Here is a 19,801-nt window from a genome sequence, read left to right as displayed (position 1 = left end):
GCGTACGCTTTTCCCCCAGCGCCCCTCATACCGCTGGTGGCTCGGAAGCTAAAGCAACACTCGATGACTCTCATCCTGGTTGCTCCGACATGGGCACGCCAACCATGGTACACCACGTTTCTAGAACTCTCCGTGGTACCGCATCAAAGGCTGCACCTCACACCCAGGCTCTTGACGCAGAACCATGGCGACATTCAGCATCCAGATCCGCAACAGCTAAATCTGGCGATCTGGCTCCTGAGGTCTTAGAGTTTGGCTACCTTGATTTGCCCCCTGAATGCATGGACATCATATGGGAGGCAAGGAAGCCCACCACTAGGGCCTGCTATGCGGCAAAATGGAAGCGGTTTGTCGTTTACTGTACTGAACACAACATCAACCCGCTAGATGCATCCATTCCTCATATCATCTGCTATTTGTTACATCTTTACAAATGCAATCTGGCATATGCTTCCATTCGGATACACTTATCCGCCATAGCGGCTTATCTCCAGAACAGGCAGCACCTCTCTGTTTTCAGGGTGCCTGCCATTAAAGCCTTCCTAGAAGGGCTGAAGCGGGTCATTCCTCCCAGGACCCCGCCAGCTCCTGTGTGGAACCTCAATGTGGTCCTCACCAGATTGATGGGTCCCCTGTTTGAGCCTCTACTGTTGCAGGGTTTCTGTACTCACACAGAACTGTGCACAGAGGAGTGGAACCTCGGCAAATTAGGGTGTCCCAAAACTTACCTTAGCAACCAACTCACCCCTTACCGAGCTAGCTACAGTGTCTCATTGGACATATCAAACACCCAATGTTTAGACAAACCAGAACATGAACTTACAGTACCTCAGGGTACGTGGGACTCATGAACACTCTTTCGTTATATTATCATTACAAACCAGAACATGGAGTAAAGAAGACACATGTGCATTTGAAATGTTTATTTACTAATGCCGTCTTCTCAGGCGCAGTATCTTTGATAATACAAGTATACTTATTATCAGTAGCAAAATTATCAGCATAGTTACTAAGACATAAAAAGCGAATGGTGACAGCATGTTAACATGCTGTAATGAATAAGAGTTAACAACACTTATATCTCACCCTCCCTAACACATATATTATATTATTATCTAAGAAGGTCTCTTTGGGTTGTTTTAGGGCGGGCCCATACCTTAGTGTCCTAGCATGAAGGAATCACATCAGCATACACCAGCTCTCTCTGCATGTGCACCGCATCAAGTGTGTGTTAACTATTCTCCTGCAAAGCAATATCAATCCCGCCTCAAGCCCAAGTTGGCAAAGGCTGCACTTGTGTTATGACTATGAAGGCGTGGAGATCAGACCTCATAACAATTCCATATCGTGTTGCTCCTGAAACTTCAGCACTCTCCGTGCAGACATGTTTTATTAAACAAAGCAGATATCAGAGCAATAACATATTATTCTCACATTCACCACGGCAAACTACTAGGTTGAAAGCTAAGTCAACAAATGAGGGTCGTGTGCAGAAGTTGCAAGAAAGGAAAAATGGCGTTTAAATCTGAAATGTACCTATGCTAACTTAACACGAAATATGGATATATAGGAGCTATACAACACCCCCCCATGATCCGAGAACGGACTAAATAAGGTAACAGAAGTGCCATCACATGAGAGCAGAATCCATTTATAAACGAGCATGAATAAAAATTCAATTATAAAAACTAATGCTAAAAAATAGCCCACAAATATAATGTGGCTCAAGCCAATAGGCAAGCAAAAAAAAATGTCTTGACCAAAAGTCAATAAAATCAAGGAAATGCTATCAATCAGCATGCCAATCTGAGGCAGTGTCTATGATAAGACCGTATATGAAAAGTAAGCTGCAACAGCCTCAAGGAGGAAGTCACTGTCCTCATCCGAAAACAGTTCAGCCATCCAGTTTAAAAGATGAAAGGAACATACGTGATCTTCCAGCACCGGATCCTCTATAACCATCAGAGGACAGCTCGGTGGGTTTTCAAGAAAACTTTGTTCCAAGAAATTTCGCGCTGCCGACAACACATCCCAGGGACCCATTAGTCCATGTGCCACCGCCAAGGCCATAATTCTTTCGTCAGAACAAACCAACTCGTGAGCAATGATAGGACTCATCAGTTGATCAAAATCGACGTCAGAAGATGCTGGTCCGCAGAGACACAAATCAATGGCCCAAAGGAAATCACAGGTCAGGCAGCGAAATACAGGCTGGACACAGGTGAAATAGGAGAACCGAAAAGATAATCCAAACGCCGTGCTTAGAGTCGCCAACGGCAGTGTGCCATAATAATCAAGCATGCGGTTGCGAAACCGCGTCAGTAGTAGCTGTGCGTGGTCTTGCACAGGAAGGGCATCCATATTTAAAAAGGCAGAAAACCACCAATGCGCCTGCCGCTAAAGCAAGTAAAAACGGGAACCCTCCAAATAAGGACGAAAAAATAGAATGGAAGAAAGCAGGGATGACTCCAAAAATCTTCTCAAAGGAAGTCACGAGACCACCGCTAACAACTTTAAAAAAATGTGCTAGGCCCGTTGTGGAGGATGCGTTAAAGATAGAACGGACCATAGCTCCGAAATGCAAGGGCAAATCAGTGTTTAAAAGAGCCTGAACCTCCGTGCGGGTGTTAGCAATGTGAAGCACGAAAGTTTCACGGGCCGAGCTCAAGGCCACCTCTTTCTGGGACAATAGAGCTCTTATTCTAGCCATGCCGCTGAATTCTGCTCCCAAGGTCGGTATCTGTGGCCAAATGGAAGACTCCCTATGTTCACGTGTGGGAGGATAAAGAACATTTCTGCAGCAAATAACTCGCTCACTAACTGTTACCATGAAAGCTATACCTTTAATTAAACCACAACAGTTTTCATTATTGAGCATTAAATAACTACCATTCTCTAACAATTTAAACGTGGGGATGATAGCAGGAACTGGCGTGCCCTGTAAAACGCAAGCCATATTCGGTCTGTCCTTGTTACATGAACCGTGTAACTGTATGTGTCTACACATTAAAGAATGATCTGGCGTCTCAGTACACTCATCCCCTGTTAGATAAACCTCTTGTTCATCCTTGAAACATCTGTATGTATATGGGAGTGACCAGACCTCATGAAGAAAACCGCTACCTAAGGGTTCAAAACGACCTATTGGCACATATTTCATACAAATTGAAAACTTATATAAAGCAAAAGGCAGCGTTATTAAACCGTGGATAAGCCACGTAGCAGCAGTGGTCTCTGCCACAGAAAAAGGCAAAGATTCCAATCTTTCAATATGGAGCATAGAAAAGGAAGCATCACGCATTGAAAGCAAGCGTTGTTTGTCTGTCAAATTAAACGGTGCAAATAAAGAGGAAACGTTCATGTATCCCCAGGGAACTTTACCCATTTTTAGAGTCTGTAGTGTCCATGCAAACTGCATGATTGAACGTAATTGATTTTGACCATGGTATAATACAGACACTTCATCATGCACAATATCAACAACAGACGACACAATATTATCTAATGTGTAAATTCTAGAGGAAAGCACGTTAATGCTATTGTCAACAACTGCAAGAACTTTCTCAAGATTTGCCTGATCAATAGCCCTAAGGCGTGAAGCAGCCTCAATTTGTGAGAGTTTCCAAATTTCATTGTAAACACCATATAACCAGCGTTTCGACCTGCCACTAGCTGGGCCCTTAATGAAATCATTCAAATCCACGTCTGCATTCAGTTTGGAAAGGTGATACTTAACCGCAGGTAAAGTTGAATGTTTCAGCCATGATTGACACAACTTGCCCACAGAGTAAGAGGTGACAGTATGACTCAAATCAAAACGGGGATCAGATCTAACAGCCCTAAAACCGTCAGTCATATTTAAAAATCTCTTTTGGCAAGAATCAGCACCACGGTGCCAAAGCAGCCAACCCTTGGGGTTCATACTGGAAATGTTAAAGGAGGAATTCAGAAGCAGAGCCTGTATTTCTCTAATGGACAATTTAGTAAAATTACTCCAATTCTCATATTCCTCCAACTCCGGGAAAGACGGGGTGTTTAACCTTTTAGATGTAGCCAATCCAAAGCACGTGGTCTGGGAAATGGTTTCATTTAAAAACCACATATGATTTGGGATGAGACATGCACGGTGCAAAGCCTCAGTGCCTTGTACCTGCCAGGCCCTTGAGCCCCAAACTGATTTAAGGTCTATGGTATCCTTCCATAACTCATACCCTCCAGAAACTAATTGATCCAGGAAGGCCTTTGAATATAACAATTTTGTATTTGTAAGTCGAACCTTGGACAGTGGCTGTTTTTGAAATTTAAAATAAAAGGACTCGGGATTGGACTGATTAAAGTCAGTGAAATAAGTATACTTTTTAAGAAACGTTTCTGAACTCCCTTGTGTTGGTGCTGGGCAATGTTCCCACTGAGTAAAATTAACCGCATCCCTTCGGGAAGATGTCTTGTGTAAGAAGTGATTGCCATAATGTTGGTAACAGAACAATTCACCATAATTAGCAGATTCTAAATATAAATCCTCAGCATCAAAAGCAGCATAATATCTCAAATCAGAAAACAAACTTTCCACAGCATTAACATCCCAATCATCAGAACGAATGTTTTGTTTCACCACATCCCCCATATTAACTCTTAGTACATTAGGAACATTAACGACTTCCGTTGGGCCATGAATCTGAAAACGAACTGCATCCCACGCGATTCCATCCAGAACAGGCCACGCTGTGATGTTAACCAAAGTCAAGTCTCTTTTTAATCTGTGTGTAGAATGTGAAGAGGAAAGTGGGGCCAAAGTTCCATTCAAATGAGTAATGCAAGTTCTCTCCTCGACATAGTGTCCATTCATAATCCGAAAAAAATAAAACACAAAACCAATTGACATAAAAAGGTAAACTGAAAAAAGGGCCAGCCAAATGTATATCCAAGGAGGTATCAAAAAATGTTTTTTAAACAGGCTAGCATATAATGCAATTTTAGATGGTTTTTTCGAGGCAAGGGAAGCAGAGTCAAATGAAAATCTTGATTCCGTGGCTAAACGAGCTTGCAGGTCAGGCATGGACAAATCAGTGGGGTATGTATAGTCTGTCTCATCAAGGTTAGTTCCTGGTAAAGTATTCAATAATGGAGTGGAAACAGCAGGTAATTCGATGGCCACCTCAGGTTCATTATTAGAAGCAGTGGGCATAATTGAATTTCTCACAATGGAAGGACAGGAAACAGCCGGTGTCATGCTAAGAAGAATCGGCCACTCTGTGTATCTTGACATTGTCAATAGAAATAAACCTGTTTTCCTTACGACCTGGAAGTGGTGGTAAAATGACTGTTCTTGTGCCCTTCACTCCAAGCACTGGGACCGGAGCGCGATAGGAGGGACCAAACTCTTTCTTGTTGTCGATCTTCTCTCGAACCAGTTCTCCAACTTGGGGTAGCCAGCCAACTACCGGGATCTGCAACGCATCATCCGATGTGGAGGGCAAATGTTCCTTTGCAAGAGTGTCTCTCGTCTTTTGTAGATTCTGTAAAACATTGCAATGTTCATCTGCGTCAAAGCAAGTGGCGCGAACCACCGAGTCTAGACCGTCAAGGTCAGGGACGAACATCTTGATGCCAAAGAGCATTTCGTATGGGGTCCGCCCACCCAGAGACCTTCTAGGGAGATTATTAAGAGCACGCTGCACGCCATAGAGGTGAGCCAGCCAATTTCTGCCAGTGCCTATAACTCGGGCTGTCAAAGATTGCTTTAAATCACGGTTCATTCGTTCAACTACACTATTACCCTCGGGTCTGTAGGGTGACGAAAACTTGACTTGGACCCCCATCGAAGTCATGGCATCCTTATACGCCTTAGAGGCGAAAGCCGGACCCTGATCCGAATGGAAGGTACCACAGGCAAAAATCCCTATAAAGATACGCAAATCTCTGATGACAGTCCGGGAATCAGCGCTGCGATGAGGCCATAACCACACAAAGCGTGTGCATGAGTCAACTGCTACTAAGATGTATTTATACGCAGTATCAGATGAAAATGGACCGCAGTGATCTAAATAAACACAGCCTAGTGGTTTATTAGAAATGTACAACTGAGTCTGAGGCGGACGCGTAGCAGTTGAAGGTTTAATCTGCTGGCATATGTCACAAAGAAGGACATAATCACGCGTCTGTTTGTACAGTCCCCGCCACCAGAAACGTTGTTGTAGTTGCGTTACAGTGGCTGAGACGCCCGCATGCGCAGACGCCACACCTTCATGAGCCGCTGTAATCAAGTCTGTTCTGCGATCCGAGTTGGGAATCAGCCGTTCCCCAACATCGGGAATTGTCACAAAAGGAACCTTTTCGGGACTTAAGTGGTAATTATACTTCGAAGGGAATCCCGAAGGATGTTTACTTCCCTTCTCAGAGGCAGCAATCGCTGCCAAGATGTCGCTATCAATCTTGGTTTTCGACCTAGTAACTGCTGCAACTAAGTATGTAGATACTGCTGATTTCGCTGCTTCATCAGCAAGCGAGTTGCCAACAGCGTGAACTCCCACGCGCTGATGACCGAGAGTATGAATCACATAAACGAGTGGCAACACAGCCTTAAGCTCTGCCACTCGAACCCAGATCTTTTTATGTTTTATTGTGCTACCCTTGGAATCATGAAAATCATTTTGAATCCAAAAGAACAAGTTTTCATTGTAAGACTGGACACAGTAGTAAGAATCACTTACAATTAGAGTAGTAACACTTGGATCTGCGTACTCTAACGCTAGTAATAGAGCACGAAGCTCTGCCAATTGTGCGGTGCAATCTCCCAGGGGCATCGTGTGCACTTCCCTGGAAATGAACTCATCATTCAACATAGCACCGACCACAATGGCGCAAGCGGAAACGTAGGCATGTTTAGAGCCATGCGCAACCTGCGCCGACCCATCAGTGTAAATGATGCAATGGAAGTCCTCCAAAGGTCGCATCGCCAGAGGAGCAGGGTGAACGAATTCATACTGCAAGAACTCCTGCGACCGTAAGGAAGCGTCAAAAATAAACATGACATCCGAGGATGACAATGACGCAGCCCACTGAATCCACCGAGGGTGCAAAGCTTTTGAATTTGGTACACTGGCTTTCGTGACTGCCTCCAAATGAGGACAGGGTGTTACCACTAGCATGCGTTTCCCCTGTGACAGAGCTCGTTCTTTTAGAATAGCCATCTGTACAGCAGTTAAAACCTTTTCTATGGTGGGAAACCGCATCTCAGCCGAGGTGTACAAGTGTGACTTGTAAGCAATAGGTACTGTGTCACCTTCATTAAAAGTGAGGTAAGTGAAACCCACCGTCCCAGGAATTATTCTTATGACCAGGTTGGTGTGGTTATCACGAGTCAGTAAATATTTAGAAGCGAGCAGATCAGCCTGCAAGGATTGCAAAATGGCTGAATGCTCAGGCAGCCAGCAAGATTTTGAGAAAGTTGGTTGTATCAAAGCATACAAAGGCTTGATACGCTGGGCATATTCCGGAATGTAAGTTCTGCCGAAATTCAAAAAGCCCAGTAAGGATTGTAATTTTTTCAGAGTTGTTGGTGCGCGCAAATGTGCGCACTTCTCCAAGAAGTGAGGAGCCAAACCTCTACCTTCATTGTTGAGCTCATAGCCCAAAAACAACACTGTGTGTTCAGCAATGTGCGATTTTGCAAAGTTGAATTTGTAACCCATGTCTGCGAAGTTGCAAACAAGAGAATTTACTCGACACAGATGCTCCCAAATATCGTCGTCTGTGAGATATATGTCATCCACATATGAAAAAGCATCAGGGTCGAGTGCCTCCAGAATAGAGACAATTCGAGCGGTAAAAACACCAGGACTATTCTTGTAGCCCATTGGAAGACGCCGGAATTGCTTTTGGACTCCAGCGCTTGTAAAACTGGTCCATTGGGAGCTAAAGCTGTCCAATCTGTGGGCATAAAAACCATTGGATATGTCAAGCGTTGTCTTGAAACGCTTACGCACGAGACTATCCACTAGGGCAGAGCCGTGTGTATTCTGTACTGCACAGCTACGGCAATGCGAGTTTAAATGCCGGTAATCCAAAACCAAACGATATGATCCGTCAGGTTTATTCACAGTAAAAAGGGGATTATTCATCGGTGACACACACGTTTCAATAACTCCCTGATATTCCAATTGTTCAAGGATTTCCGCGACGGAAGATTTTGCTTCACGCCGAATGGGATATTGAGGTTGAGGCTGCGGCTGAGACCGCAACGGAATTTCGTGGCAAGGCGACAATTTATCCCAACCACATTGGTTACGGTACAGAGCCGGCGCGAGAGCCCGAGCCCACTCTTCTGCAAAATGCTGCGCATGCTCTTTCGAGACAGTGTTCGCGAAACTGGGTAGGATTACCTCCTCCCCTCGCGGCGCCGCGAGCACAAAAGGTGGGGGCCAGTCAGCCTCCGATAGTAAAATATCATATGTAGAAGACAGATTCTCCCAAAATACACCTTTAACGGTACGCTGTATGTCACCTTCAATTAACAGGACAATTTCATATAGTCTTTCAGGGGGAGCAAGTCTCGTATCCGCTGTTTCTATCACAACGTAGACATCAGTCGCTGTCACCCTCAGTAGTGGACGCAGCGCCTCTCTGACTATGGTTATCTCCGCCGCGCTGTCCAGCAAGGTCAGAGCCCACGTCAGATTCCGAAGCCGCGTTCTCACTATCTGTGGCATATCGATGCGCTGTTAAGGCTGCGACTTTCTTTTTCGCAAACTGCGGACGCCTAGGCGTAGAATCCTCCTGCTTCACTGCGCCGTCCGTCTGGCGGGACTGGCCACGTCCTTGTTGGCCACCACGTCCACGTCCACCCCCTCCTCCACCGGTCTTCGGGGCCGATGTGTCCTGAAAGGAACGAGGAGAGCGTTGATCAGAACCCTGAAAACGATCAGGCGATTTAATCATCGCGCGGTCGCGCAAATCATAAACTTTTTCGGGTGGCGCAGGAGCTTGTATTGCAGGAAAAGTACCCTGAGTCTGCGTTGTCTGCTTCCCCTGTGTCTGTTTTTTAGGCCAATTTTGTTTCTTGGACTTGGGCTGGGCATCTGTCACTGCAGATTGTCCCTGTGGTTGTTTTTTCTCCTTCACTGGAAAATATTTCAGACCCCTACTTGTGCGGCCAATCGTTTTATAAGCGGCCACCACAATTTTTGCTAACTGGCGGGGTTTGTCGGCATCGGGCAGAGCAGCCAAAGCATTCGACACCTGAAAGTTAACTGCATCTCCTTTAACATTGGAGAGAATGAGATCACTTACAATCTCAAAAGAACCACACAGGCGCATACCCAATTCAACCGCTGCCTCTGGACCGTGATCATTCTGAACACGTCTAACGATTTCAGGCAGGGCAGTCATAGACGGGGTGCCGAAGCACCTTGTATAAACTGCCGCAAATGTTTTTCCCCAGCTGTCACAGTCAGCAAGTTCAGGAGTAATATCCTTCGGTAGAGTAATCGTTAACATTCTATGTTTATCAGCAGGAGTAGAATTCGGAAAAACCGCCTCCAGTTGATCAAACTTCTCTGCTAGCCAGAATGGGAAGTCATCGTTGTCAACAGGACGCGCACCAAAAACCGAATTTACCATCACTGGATTGAGACGCATACCGCCTCGTTCCATGGGAGCGGCCGCACCCCCCTGGGGACCACCAGGAAGATGTCGACCAATGTATTGCACTAAAGCACGAATCACGGAAATGGAAACTACATGCAGCCTGCGAATTTCAGCCAGGGTGCAAGCCCCGTGATTCGGGTGCGGGGTAAAGCCACCCAACGCAGGCCAATTAGTACCTGGAATTGAGAGTGGACCTAACCCGCAGGGGACATAGAGTGGGGGAGGGCGCCATCAAACCAAACTCGATGCTGCCAATGATCAATAGGTATTTCCAATGCCCTGTACGGCGTATATTCAGCTGGGACATCCGAGGCGGTGTAGGAGTGGAACAAACCAGAATTAGCGTCCACAGCCGGAAACGTAACCCAAGAGTAAAACAACTCGTAAGGAAACGCCGGATCTGCACATACCACGAAAATCACAGCCATCCCATCTACTGGGACTTGGTACGTCTGAAGATGGTTGCGTACCGCTACGCGACTATGCTGCGCAATAGCCACCGCTGCCGCCATTACAGAATTGGAAATAAGAAAACACAAAGAATACTTTGTAGCACAACTGGGTAGTAATTCAAAGAAACCGTTTAAGAAAGAATCAAGCTTGAATAAAGACCTATTTCAAAAAATAGGTAGGTTTCACCGACACCCCGTTTTCCGGAAACGGACGTGAAGGGGTTAAGGCATGAACGATAAACTACTCGAGTGTCATGATATAAGACCACCGAAACCGTTGGGCGCCATGTTGCAGGGTTTCTGTACTCACACAGAACTGTGCACAGAGGAGTGGAACCTCGGCAAATTAGGGTGTCCCAAAACTTACCTTAGCAACCAACTCACCCCTTACCGAGCTAGCTACAGTGTCTCATTGGACATATCAAACACCCAATGTTTAGACAAACCAGAACATGAACTTACAGTACCTCAGGGTACGTGGGACTCATGAACACTCTTTCGTTATATTATCATTACAAACCAGAACATGGAGTAAAGAAGACACATGTGCATTTGAAATGTTTATTTACTAATGCCGTCTTCTCAGGCGCAGTATCTTTGATAATACAAGTATACTTATTATCAGTAGCAAAATTATCAGCATAGTTACTAAGACATAAAAAGCGAATGGTGACAGCATGTTAACATGCTGTAATGAATAAGAGTTAACAACACTTATATCTCACCCTCCCTAACACATATATTATATTATTATCTAAGAAGGTCTCTTTGGGTTGTTTTAGGGCGGGCCCATACCTTAGTGTCCTAGCATGAAGGAATCACATCAGCATACACCAGCTCTCTCTGCATGTGCACCGCATCAAGTGTGTGTTAACTATTCTCCTGCAAAGCAATATCAATCCCGCCTCAAGCCCAAGTTGGCAAAGGCTGCACTTGTGTTATGACTATGAAGGCGTGGAGATCAGACCTCATAACAATTCCATATCGTGTTGCTCCTGAAACTTCAGCACTCTCCGTGCAGACATGTTTTATTAAACAAAGCAGATATCAGAGCAATAACATATTATTCTCACATTCACCACGGCAAACTACTAGGTTGAAAGCTAAGTCAACAAATGAGGGTCGTGTGCAGAAGTTGCAAGAAAGGAAAAATGGCGTTTAAATCTGAAATGTACCTATGCTAACTTAACACGAAATATGGATATATAGGAGCTATACAACACTACACTCATGTGAAATTCAGTTCTTGACATGGAAAGTGGCTTTTCTCATTGCCATCACGTCTCTCAGACGTGTTAGTGAGCTGCAAGCGCTCACAATTCAAGAGCCATTTATACAAATTCATTCCAACAGGGTGGTGCTGCGCACTAACCCCAAGTTTCTTCCTAAGGTGGTGTCGCAGTTTCACATCAATCAAACCATCGAACTGCCCGCATTCTTTCCAAACCCTGAATCAGTGGCTGAACGAATGCTCCACACTCTTGATGTCAAAAGGGCGTTAATGTACTACATTGACAGGACCAAAAATTTTAGAAAGACACAACAACTCTTTGTTGCCTTCTCAGCCCAGCACAAAGGCAACCCCATTTCCAAAGCAGGAATAGCCAGGTGGATCGTTAAATGTATTCAGATTTGCTATCAGAAAGCTAAGTGCACTTTAACGGTCCCCCCAGGGCACACTCCACACGCAGGTTGGGGGCATCCATGGCATTCCTAGGTAATATTCCTTTGGAAGACATTTGTAGAGCAGCCACATGGTCTACACCACATACGTTTACTAAACATTACTGTGTAGATGTGCATTCCAAACAGCAGGCAGCTGTAGGACAGGCTGTTCTTAAAACACTTTTTCAGACTTCTGCAGCTGGCACGGGCGGCCGCCGTTAATGGAGGGACTGCTATGTATTCTATGCTATAGATATGAATTCAGCAGCCACATGCCTCGAACTGAATATGCTACTTACCAGTATGCATCTGTTCTTGGCATGTAGGGCTGCTGACATTCATATCGCCCGCCCTCCTCCCCGGCGCCCGTAGCGGCTGCAGACTTTTCTTGCATTCACTCTTAAGCATGGCCATCGCTTACACTGTTACACTCCATCTTTGCCACAATGGCTAAAAACAATCTGGGGATGGAGTCGATGCCCATGCGCACTGTAGTCCAGGGGAGGAGCCACCTATCTCGTGATACTTCGAAGACTCTTCCAGGACAACAATGTGCAATCATCCGGACCCAACACTAGGCGGCGATCTATGCTATAGATATGAATGTCAGCAGCCCTACATGCCAAGAACAGATGCATACTGGTAAGTAGCATATTCACTTTGGATAATGTATTAAGTGGTGTTTTATATTGTTGGCAGGTGAGTTATAATTTATATTGGCCAAGAAAAGTGAAGTTGTTTAGTGATGAATTTGTCAGAAGTATTATATGCATTGATACATGGGCCAGAGGGTATTCCCATGTATTTACTTATGCTGGAGTGTATGGGTATACATCTGTATGCTTCAGGTGTTTGTTTCAAGACATCGTGTGCCCAGGATGTGTCTTTGATGTCATTGTGTTTGCGTGTGTGGTAGGTTTATGTTCTCGTCTCTGTTTGGTTGATACTTGGATTGTTGAGAGACAGTAGATGTCGGAATAGCTTGAATGGCTGTTCCATTGAGTTAGCAGATGCTTCAGCAGCAATATTCCTTGGAGCCATGTTGTAATTATGATGGTGCAGGAGGTGTGTCTAATGAACAATATTGGTGTACATCAGACATGCTGTTGATCTACAGCTTAGCTCGCTGTACATTGAGGTTTCAAAATATTTATCAGCTATATGAGCTGGAGCATTGCGATATGGGTGTAGAGATTGATGGCATCAGAAATTTTGTCATGCGTGTACCCTTGGTGTAGGGCAACGTTTCAATATAACTTCATGTGGATGTTCTCTTGGGGTGATTTACTCTTAACCAACTATATATTAGACTGTTGTGGCTGGCAACAGTAGAGAAATGTAGTCACAGCGACCTAACCTTTTGATCCAGCATTGTATGTTTTATTGGTTCAGGGGCCTGAATTATTTTCCCTCATCGGGCTGGGAGCACGTTTCCAGAGACCGATGACCAGGAATATTTCCAGCGTGCGATTCACAAACATCAGTCAATGAAGGATAACTATGCTGGAGAATTGTAGCTACAACTGACGTGGGTGAAACTGCAAAAATACCATATACAACTGAAAAAATAATTCACCAAACCATCCTTACTTTTGTGGAAAATATAGCGATATGATTTGCGGCCCCATTTGATAATTGATGAGAAATATAAATAATTCTGCCCAGGCTTCTACTGAATTGCTCCAGCTTGGCTAATTTCTTACAGTACTCTGTTAGCCAAGTTCCTTTTCATCCTATTGCTGGGCTTGTGGCCAGATGGAACCCCGACAGGGAGATAGACTGGTGGATATGACCAATTATTGTCCACGAAACATTACTTGTTCCATTATCAGCTGTCAATAATCTAATGACATGCTCATAATAAATCAACCATACTTTGTAACATTGCCAGTTCTGCTGACAGCCGACCATAATCAACAGGGGTATGCCCAAATCTCCTCGCTTTGCCTCTGTTACCCACGGCCGCCAAAGTGCTGCTCCATCTCACAGAGAGGGAGGTAATTGTATCCTGAGTGCTGAAACATATATGCGTTGTTTTACAACCCTGTATCCCGGCCTTTTGGAATAGGAATGTATAACCCCTGTCCTGAGGAGGCCTAAGAAGAACAGGCTGAAACGTGGTCACGTCGACGCTTCTTAGGAGGAGTCATGGGAACTATATTGATCTGTTGAATTGTGTAGTGTTACACTAGAGCTAGGTCAACTAGTCTACAAGCCTTAGGTGTTTCACTCCGACTACCTCTAAGTGGTTTGCCCAAACGTATAGGGGGACACTAGTGAGAATAATTTTCTAGGGTTATTGTGATATGTATTTTTGTTTGTTTTTTGTTGATGTATAGAATATTGTGATATGTCATTTGTTGTCTTCCTCATTGATTAGGTGCTATTGTTTGTGTGTGCTACAAATAGATTTTGATACATTCTTTTAGAATAATAATAACTGTGTAGATGGTAATTAAATGTGCTCTACTCGTACATTATTTTGTATTGTTTCCTTTATACCATTTTTCATTGTATAAATGTTCTGCTGACAGCAACACATATTTCTCTTTAACACTTCATGATTGTTTGAGACTGCATAGGTTTCACATAATTTAAGCATCACTGTGCATCCAGATCACAATCCGTCGGGGATGGGAGAGTCTATAAGTAACTCCTCCGAGCACACACTCCTGTGCCAAAATACATTACAGCTCTTGCATTTTGCTGGTACTAAATTACTTTGTATGAGTGTCCCATCTCATTAAAAACCACCACTGACCTCCACATACGGCACTGACCACTTTGGGTGGGTCACTTTCCTAGGAGATATTTATGTGGAATCAACTTTACATGTAAATAAATGATCAGCTCTTTTTCTGTTTTATGCAAAGTTCACACAAATGTAGTCTGTAGAGAGTAACTGTGTGTTTTCCAGTGAAATGTTGTGTATGGGTGAGTGGTGTCTTCATTGTTTTGTGAAATGTATTTATGTACTGAAAAAAAGTCCGCTAATATACAGTCAACTGCTGGCAAACAGGAGCAGAACAGATTCTGCCAAAAAGGTTTTCTAAATGAACCACTGCTTTATCCGAGTATATTAGAGAAATATAAAAGCTGCCCATTTCACTTAGGTAAAGCTGAGGGAAACCCAGGGCATACAGAGTCTGGAGCAAAGCCTACATCTCACACCAGGGTAGTGGGTGGTAACCTCACAAATGACAAGCAGAAAGTAGTGTGGCTCTTAATGTGACCCTCATCAGTAGATGACAGTGACCTGGAAGATATCTACTAGGTAGCAGTATGCCGAGTTGTGGTGTGGAAATTGAGATCTCTTCCTCCAGCTGACTGCACTGCCCTGATAGCCATAGCACAAATGTTGGGATAGATTGAAACTTGGCAGGCTGTTCTCTTTGAGGTCTTCGGAGACTGATAGACCCCAGTAGATAAGCATCATCCTCTGATGCTTTGATATGTTTCTCTGTTGAAGGGACAGTTGTAGAAGAAACCCTGGCAATTTGACGCCTCCCAATCGACTGCTTGCGCTTTCCTAGACTAAGTAAAAAGCAATATTCAGCTCACTCTGTTCCTCAACGGGGTTAAGACTGGTGGATTTTGGGTCTTGGTGGGTAAAGCATTTAGGGGCATATGTATCAAGCCCTTTTCCCGTTCGCAAACGGCCCGATTCTCAGGATTGGCCCGTTTGCAAACAGGAAAAGGCCTTTTGGGATGTATCATCCCAAAAGGGCATCACAAATTAGAGATTCGCAAAATTGCGATTCCCTATTTTGCAATTAAATTTAAGGAATCGCAAATTGGGATTCCTTAAATGCGATGTAGAAACCACCTAAGTTGTGCAGATTTGGCATAAGAAATCGCAAATTACCACCAACTGACAGTTCTTAAGCAGGCCGAGCCTTCGAGGCCCCATCACTATGGCACTGCACTGCAGAGGAGTCCACCTTTTACATAAAGCCCTATTTAGACTGCATTTCTAAAACAGTATTAGGCTAGAATTTGTCAGACGCCCTTAAAAACGCCCTCTTTTGGTTGCACACAAATCTCTGGGCTATTTGGCTGTGCAGCATTGTCATTGCACACTTGCATCCAAGAATAGACACCTTAATTTAGGAACGATTCATAGGTCTGCTGTTTTTTTATTTGATTATTTCATTGGGGAAGTAATGTTTTTTAATACACTGTTAAATGTCTTAATAGATATTAAGAATGGTTATTTCTGTTGTAGGGGAACTCTATCAACGAAAGCTGGAAAAGCAGCTTTAGTTGTCCTTTACTCTATGTGGCATCACAGTGAACTTCATAGTGCCTATTTTTTTATTTGATTATTTCATTGGGGAAGTAATGTTTTTTAATACACTGTTAAATGTCTTAATAGATATTAAGAATGGTTATTTCTGTTGTAGGGGAACTCTATCAACGAAAGCTGGAAAAGCAGCTTTAGTTGTCCTTTACTCTATGTGGCATCACAGTGAACTTCATAGTGCCTATAAAAAGGTAAGAAGGTGTGCACTTAAGTCAGTGAATGTACCTTATGATTGTTCTGAAATATATTACTAACATGTCCGGCTTTCATTGCAATTTCAGAGCTTGCTGGTAATGTAACACAATATTTCGAAGATTAATTTCCCTCTGAAGACATGTGAATTCCTTTTTATTACAATGACTGAGATGTCATTACAGATAGTCGCAAGAAAAAATGCCATTTCCACGTTTAATAATTTCTTGACATATAACTAGTGATGCCAGGCTTCTTTTACTGATGCATGTTGCCTATAAGGGCGCTGTGGTGAACAGCCTCATGCTTTTGGCAACATGTGCCGCCATGACGCACCAGCTTCCCGTCCATCTGGGTGAGCGGCCTCTCATACTGCAGGGAAGAAGCTTTAATTTTGAAAGCAGTAGTTGTCTGACCATGGACTAAAAATGAAGGAACCCAAGAGTGGCTTGAGTTCAGAAGCAGCAGGGCATCAGCTGTGCTGCATTGGGTGCTATTTTCAGCTGCTGCAAGAGAAGTGATCATTAAGCCAAGTCTTGACTTTGTGGTTAGAAGTCAACAGAGCTGAGGGGGCATGGCTTGGCAACCAATGTGAGGATACGTGTGGGACTCTAATGGATCAGCGAACAAACCTTATTCATCTCTAACCCTGCGGCCAATTAATATTTTGTGGTGAACGCTGGTGAAAGCGCTTGAATCAAGGTGGTCATATTTGTGACATTTCTCGACCAGTTTTTCCCAGCTCTGCCCGAGGTCCCAAGCATGCTTATGCAGCAAAATGGGTGTTAATCTAGGGGGAGAGCCTGACATGCCTGAGGACCACTATGTGCAAGTGTTGCTGGCAACTCCAGTGACTGAGTGACTTTGTGTCAATTCACGTGACTGGGTGTTATAAAATTATCTGAGTGCCAAAATGGTGGCGTCCTGGTGTCTCCTCAGTGCCCCTCCGACTTACTGAGCAATGTGAGGGGACTGATGTGAGGAATATCTTGTGGATCCCAAATGGTACAGCAGTACATAGCCTAGACCGCATTTGACCACAGGCATCCAGGCAAGTGGCATTTTACTGCCAGTCTCTCCTTGCCTGACCTTGAGGCCCTCAGGTACGGCGCCACGGCTCATGCCTGCTTCTGACCTGGGATCATTTGCATCACCCTCCAAAATCTATGGCTGCTGGGTAGTGTGCGCCTAATAATCTCCGGACTCTCCTTAATTTGCCCAGGATATCTATTCAAATGGTGACTCTACACGTTAGGCACTAACATACCTGATACCTAAGATAGTGATGATGCATACCTGAGACACCTGGTCTGATCCGCAGTATGTACTGCGGGCCAAATTAGTTGCACTTTCTCCCTGTCTCACTACCAGATTTGCTTTCTCTTGTCATATTACTACCACATAGTCGATTGAAGGAGTCCGGCTTTCCCCTTTTGCCTCACAGAAGGGCTGTCAGAATAGCCACAGGGTGACGGCAACTACATGAATTCGGTACATTTGACGTATCCAAGCCTGGAACTGGGGTTGTTTTATAGGTCCAGGTCAACACGTTCTGCCCACCAAGGCTCCGTACATCCACCCACCACCTTGACAGTCTCTGGTCCTTACGCTTATCACCTTTCTGGCTATCTTGTGAATTACTCACTGTTGGAGGGCGCATACCCACCCATATCCTGTGGGCTAAGGGGAAGGAAATAAAGGGAGCTTTCCCAACACAAACGTCTTTGACTACACTCGATGGTGCAGTGACATTTTGCCTGAAGGTGAGGTAACACCTTCGTCTGCATTGTACCTGGTTTGCTGCTAGGTGGGTGGTGTGGGACTAAAGGGACCTCACTCAGCTCAATCATAGCTCTGCCTATCTGTTTTTTCTAGAAGGCCTCTACACCCCAATACCACAGGATGGTGGAACTCAGGAAGGGCACATTAACAAGAGAGATTCCAAGGTGGCCTTAAAGCCCACCAAACACTCATCACTGATCCTTGAGTCACCTATGAAAGGGAGCCCTGATTCCTCCTCTACCCTGGAGGCTATTCTACTGAAACTGAACTTGGTACATGACATTGCGTTGAGCACCAAGACCAACAGATCTGCTCCAGGTAGATGTAGCCAGGCTTTGCCAATACCTCACAATAAGAATATCTAATTCAGAGACAATAATAAGTACTGTTGAGGACTTCACCATTGTCCGAGCCAAACAGGTACAATGCCTTGAGTGCTCCCTATCCACTCTGAGAAGAAATCTTGGAGACCAGGAGGACTGCAGCCTGAGTATCAATCTTTGTATTTTTGTTCTCCCAGAGGGTATTGAAACCTCAGCTGATTCTGTGGCCAACTTCTTAATTACATCAATCCCAGATGTTCTTCAACTCTCCTTTTCCAAAGACTTTGAGATCGAACAAGCCTTTAGGGTGCCACCCTTAAGACCAACAAACATCTCCACTTTGAGACATCTCCTCTTCAAACCACTACATCATCAACACACAGGACAAATCCTCGTACAAATGAGGAGGATCAAAATGATTAAATGGCAGGATCATAAAATCTCAATCTCAGGACTGTGCGAGGGACACCTTTATCTGTCGTAAAGGTTTTGTGGCCCTCGACAAAGACTGACTGCCATGGAGATCCCCTTCTTTTTCGGGCTTTTCAAAGTTCCTTTTCTCGTTTAATCACTGAGATTCTTTTCAGAACCTGCGGACGTTTTGTCCTTTCTGGATAAGAAATTGGAGTCGCGAATGGACTCGGACTGTCCTTTGGATACTGCAACCAGTCTGCCTTCTGCCTGACAACCTTAGACAACTCCAGTATTGCATTGTCACCTCCTTTGCACTTCCTTTTCTCCCTGCTAAGGAGGGATATCCTTTTCCTGCTTGGTCTGCTTGTATTATGGTTGGTGCTGCTGTCGGAGGTGTTACATTAATATCAGCATGGTCTCTAGGAACTTGTACTTATAGTCTCGTAGATGGTCTTCATTAATTCCTTAGACATTCCTCCTACTCCTCCTACTTTGTTGTGATATTTCCCGATGTTTCTTTGAGACGATGTGGACTTCTTTGGTTTACAAACTGTCCTACACTAAGGTCAGTAAAGTAGGAATGATATTTGAACTGTTCTAATTTGGTTCTAATTTTTGTTTGTGACTGCTGTGGTAGTCTATGAACACTCTCAACGCCTTGGGATGACCGCTAAATAGGTCTCTCATCTTCTGACCCTCAGATCACTTCCTTACATTTGAGTGTACAGGGATGCTTGAATTTTTGACTAAGGGTTGGGCAGCACATGCTTGGTTTTGCAAGCTTAGTAATGAACTAAGCTCACTCACCCCAAAAGTAGCAGTTCCACTCATTAACATCCATAATGTTATTATGACAACTTTAACTAACATTGCTGGATGTGGTGAGGCTATTTCAGTTGATCTCCAATATAGACTTTGTTGTTCTTCTTTCATATCATACCATATCATGTCTTATCATATCTGCCGTTTCTCCGTCTACGATGCCTGGTATGATGTCTAATGTTTGTTTCCATGGCGCTTACAGT

General features: G+C 44.3%; 1 protein-coding gene across 2 annotated transcripts in view; it reads left to right on the top strand.

Moving 5' to 3' along the window:
• Positions 1 to 19,801, top strand: part of PKP2 (plakophilin 2) — a 529,412-nt gene that overhangs the window by 499,131 nt on the left and 10,480 nt on the right. For both annotated transcript variants that reach the window (XR_013606919.1, XM_078674126.1), the window contains exon 12: positions 16,166 to 16,256. Coding sequence is in view for 1 of the 2 variants with exons in the window: in XM_078674126.1 (XP_078530252.1) it covers positions 16,166 to 16,256 (91 nt within the window). In the remaining variant the exon portion in view is untranslated. The remainder of the gene's footprint in view (positions 1 to 16,165; positions 16,257 to 19,801) is intronic.

Source organism: Lissotriton helveticus, chromosome 1_1, assembly GCF_964261635.1.
Source record: "Lissotriton helveticus chromosome 1_1, aLisHel1.1, whole genome shotgun sequence".
Lineage (NCBI taxonomy): Eukaryota > Metazoa > Chordata > Amphibia > Caudata > Salamandridae > Lissotriton > Lissotriton helveticus.
This window is presented reverse-complemented; position numbering and strand designations above follow the sequence as displayed.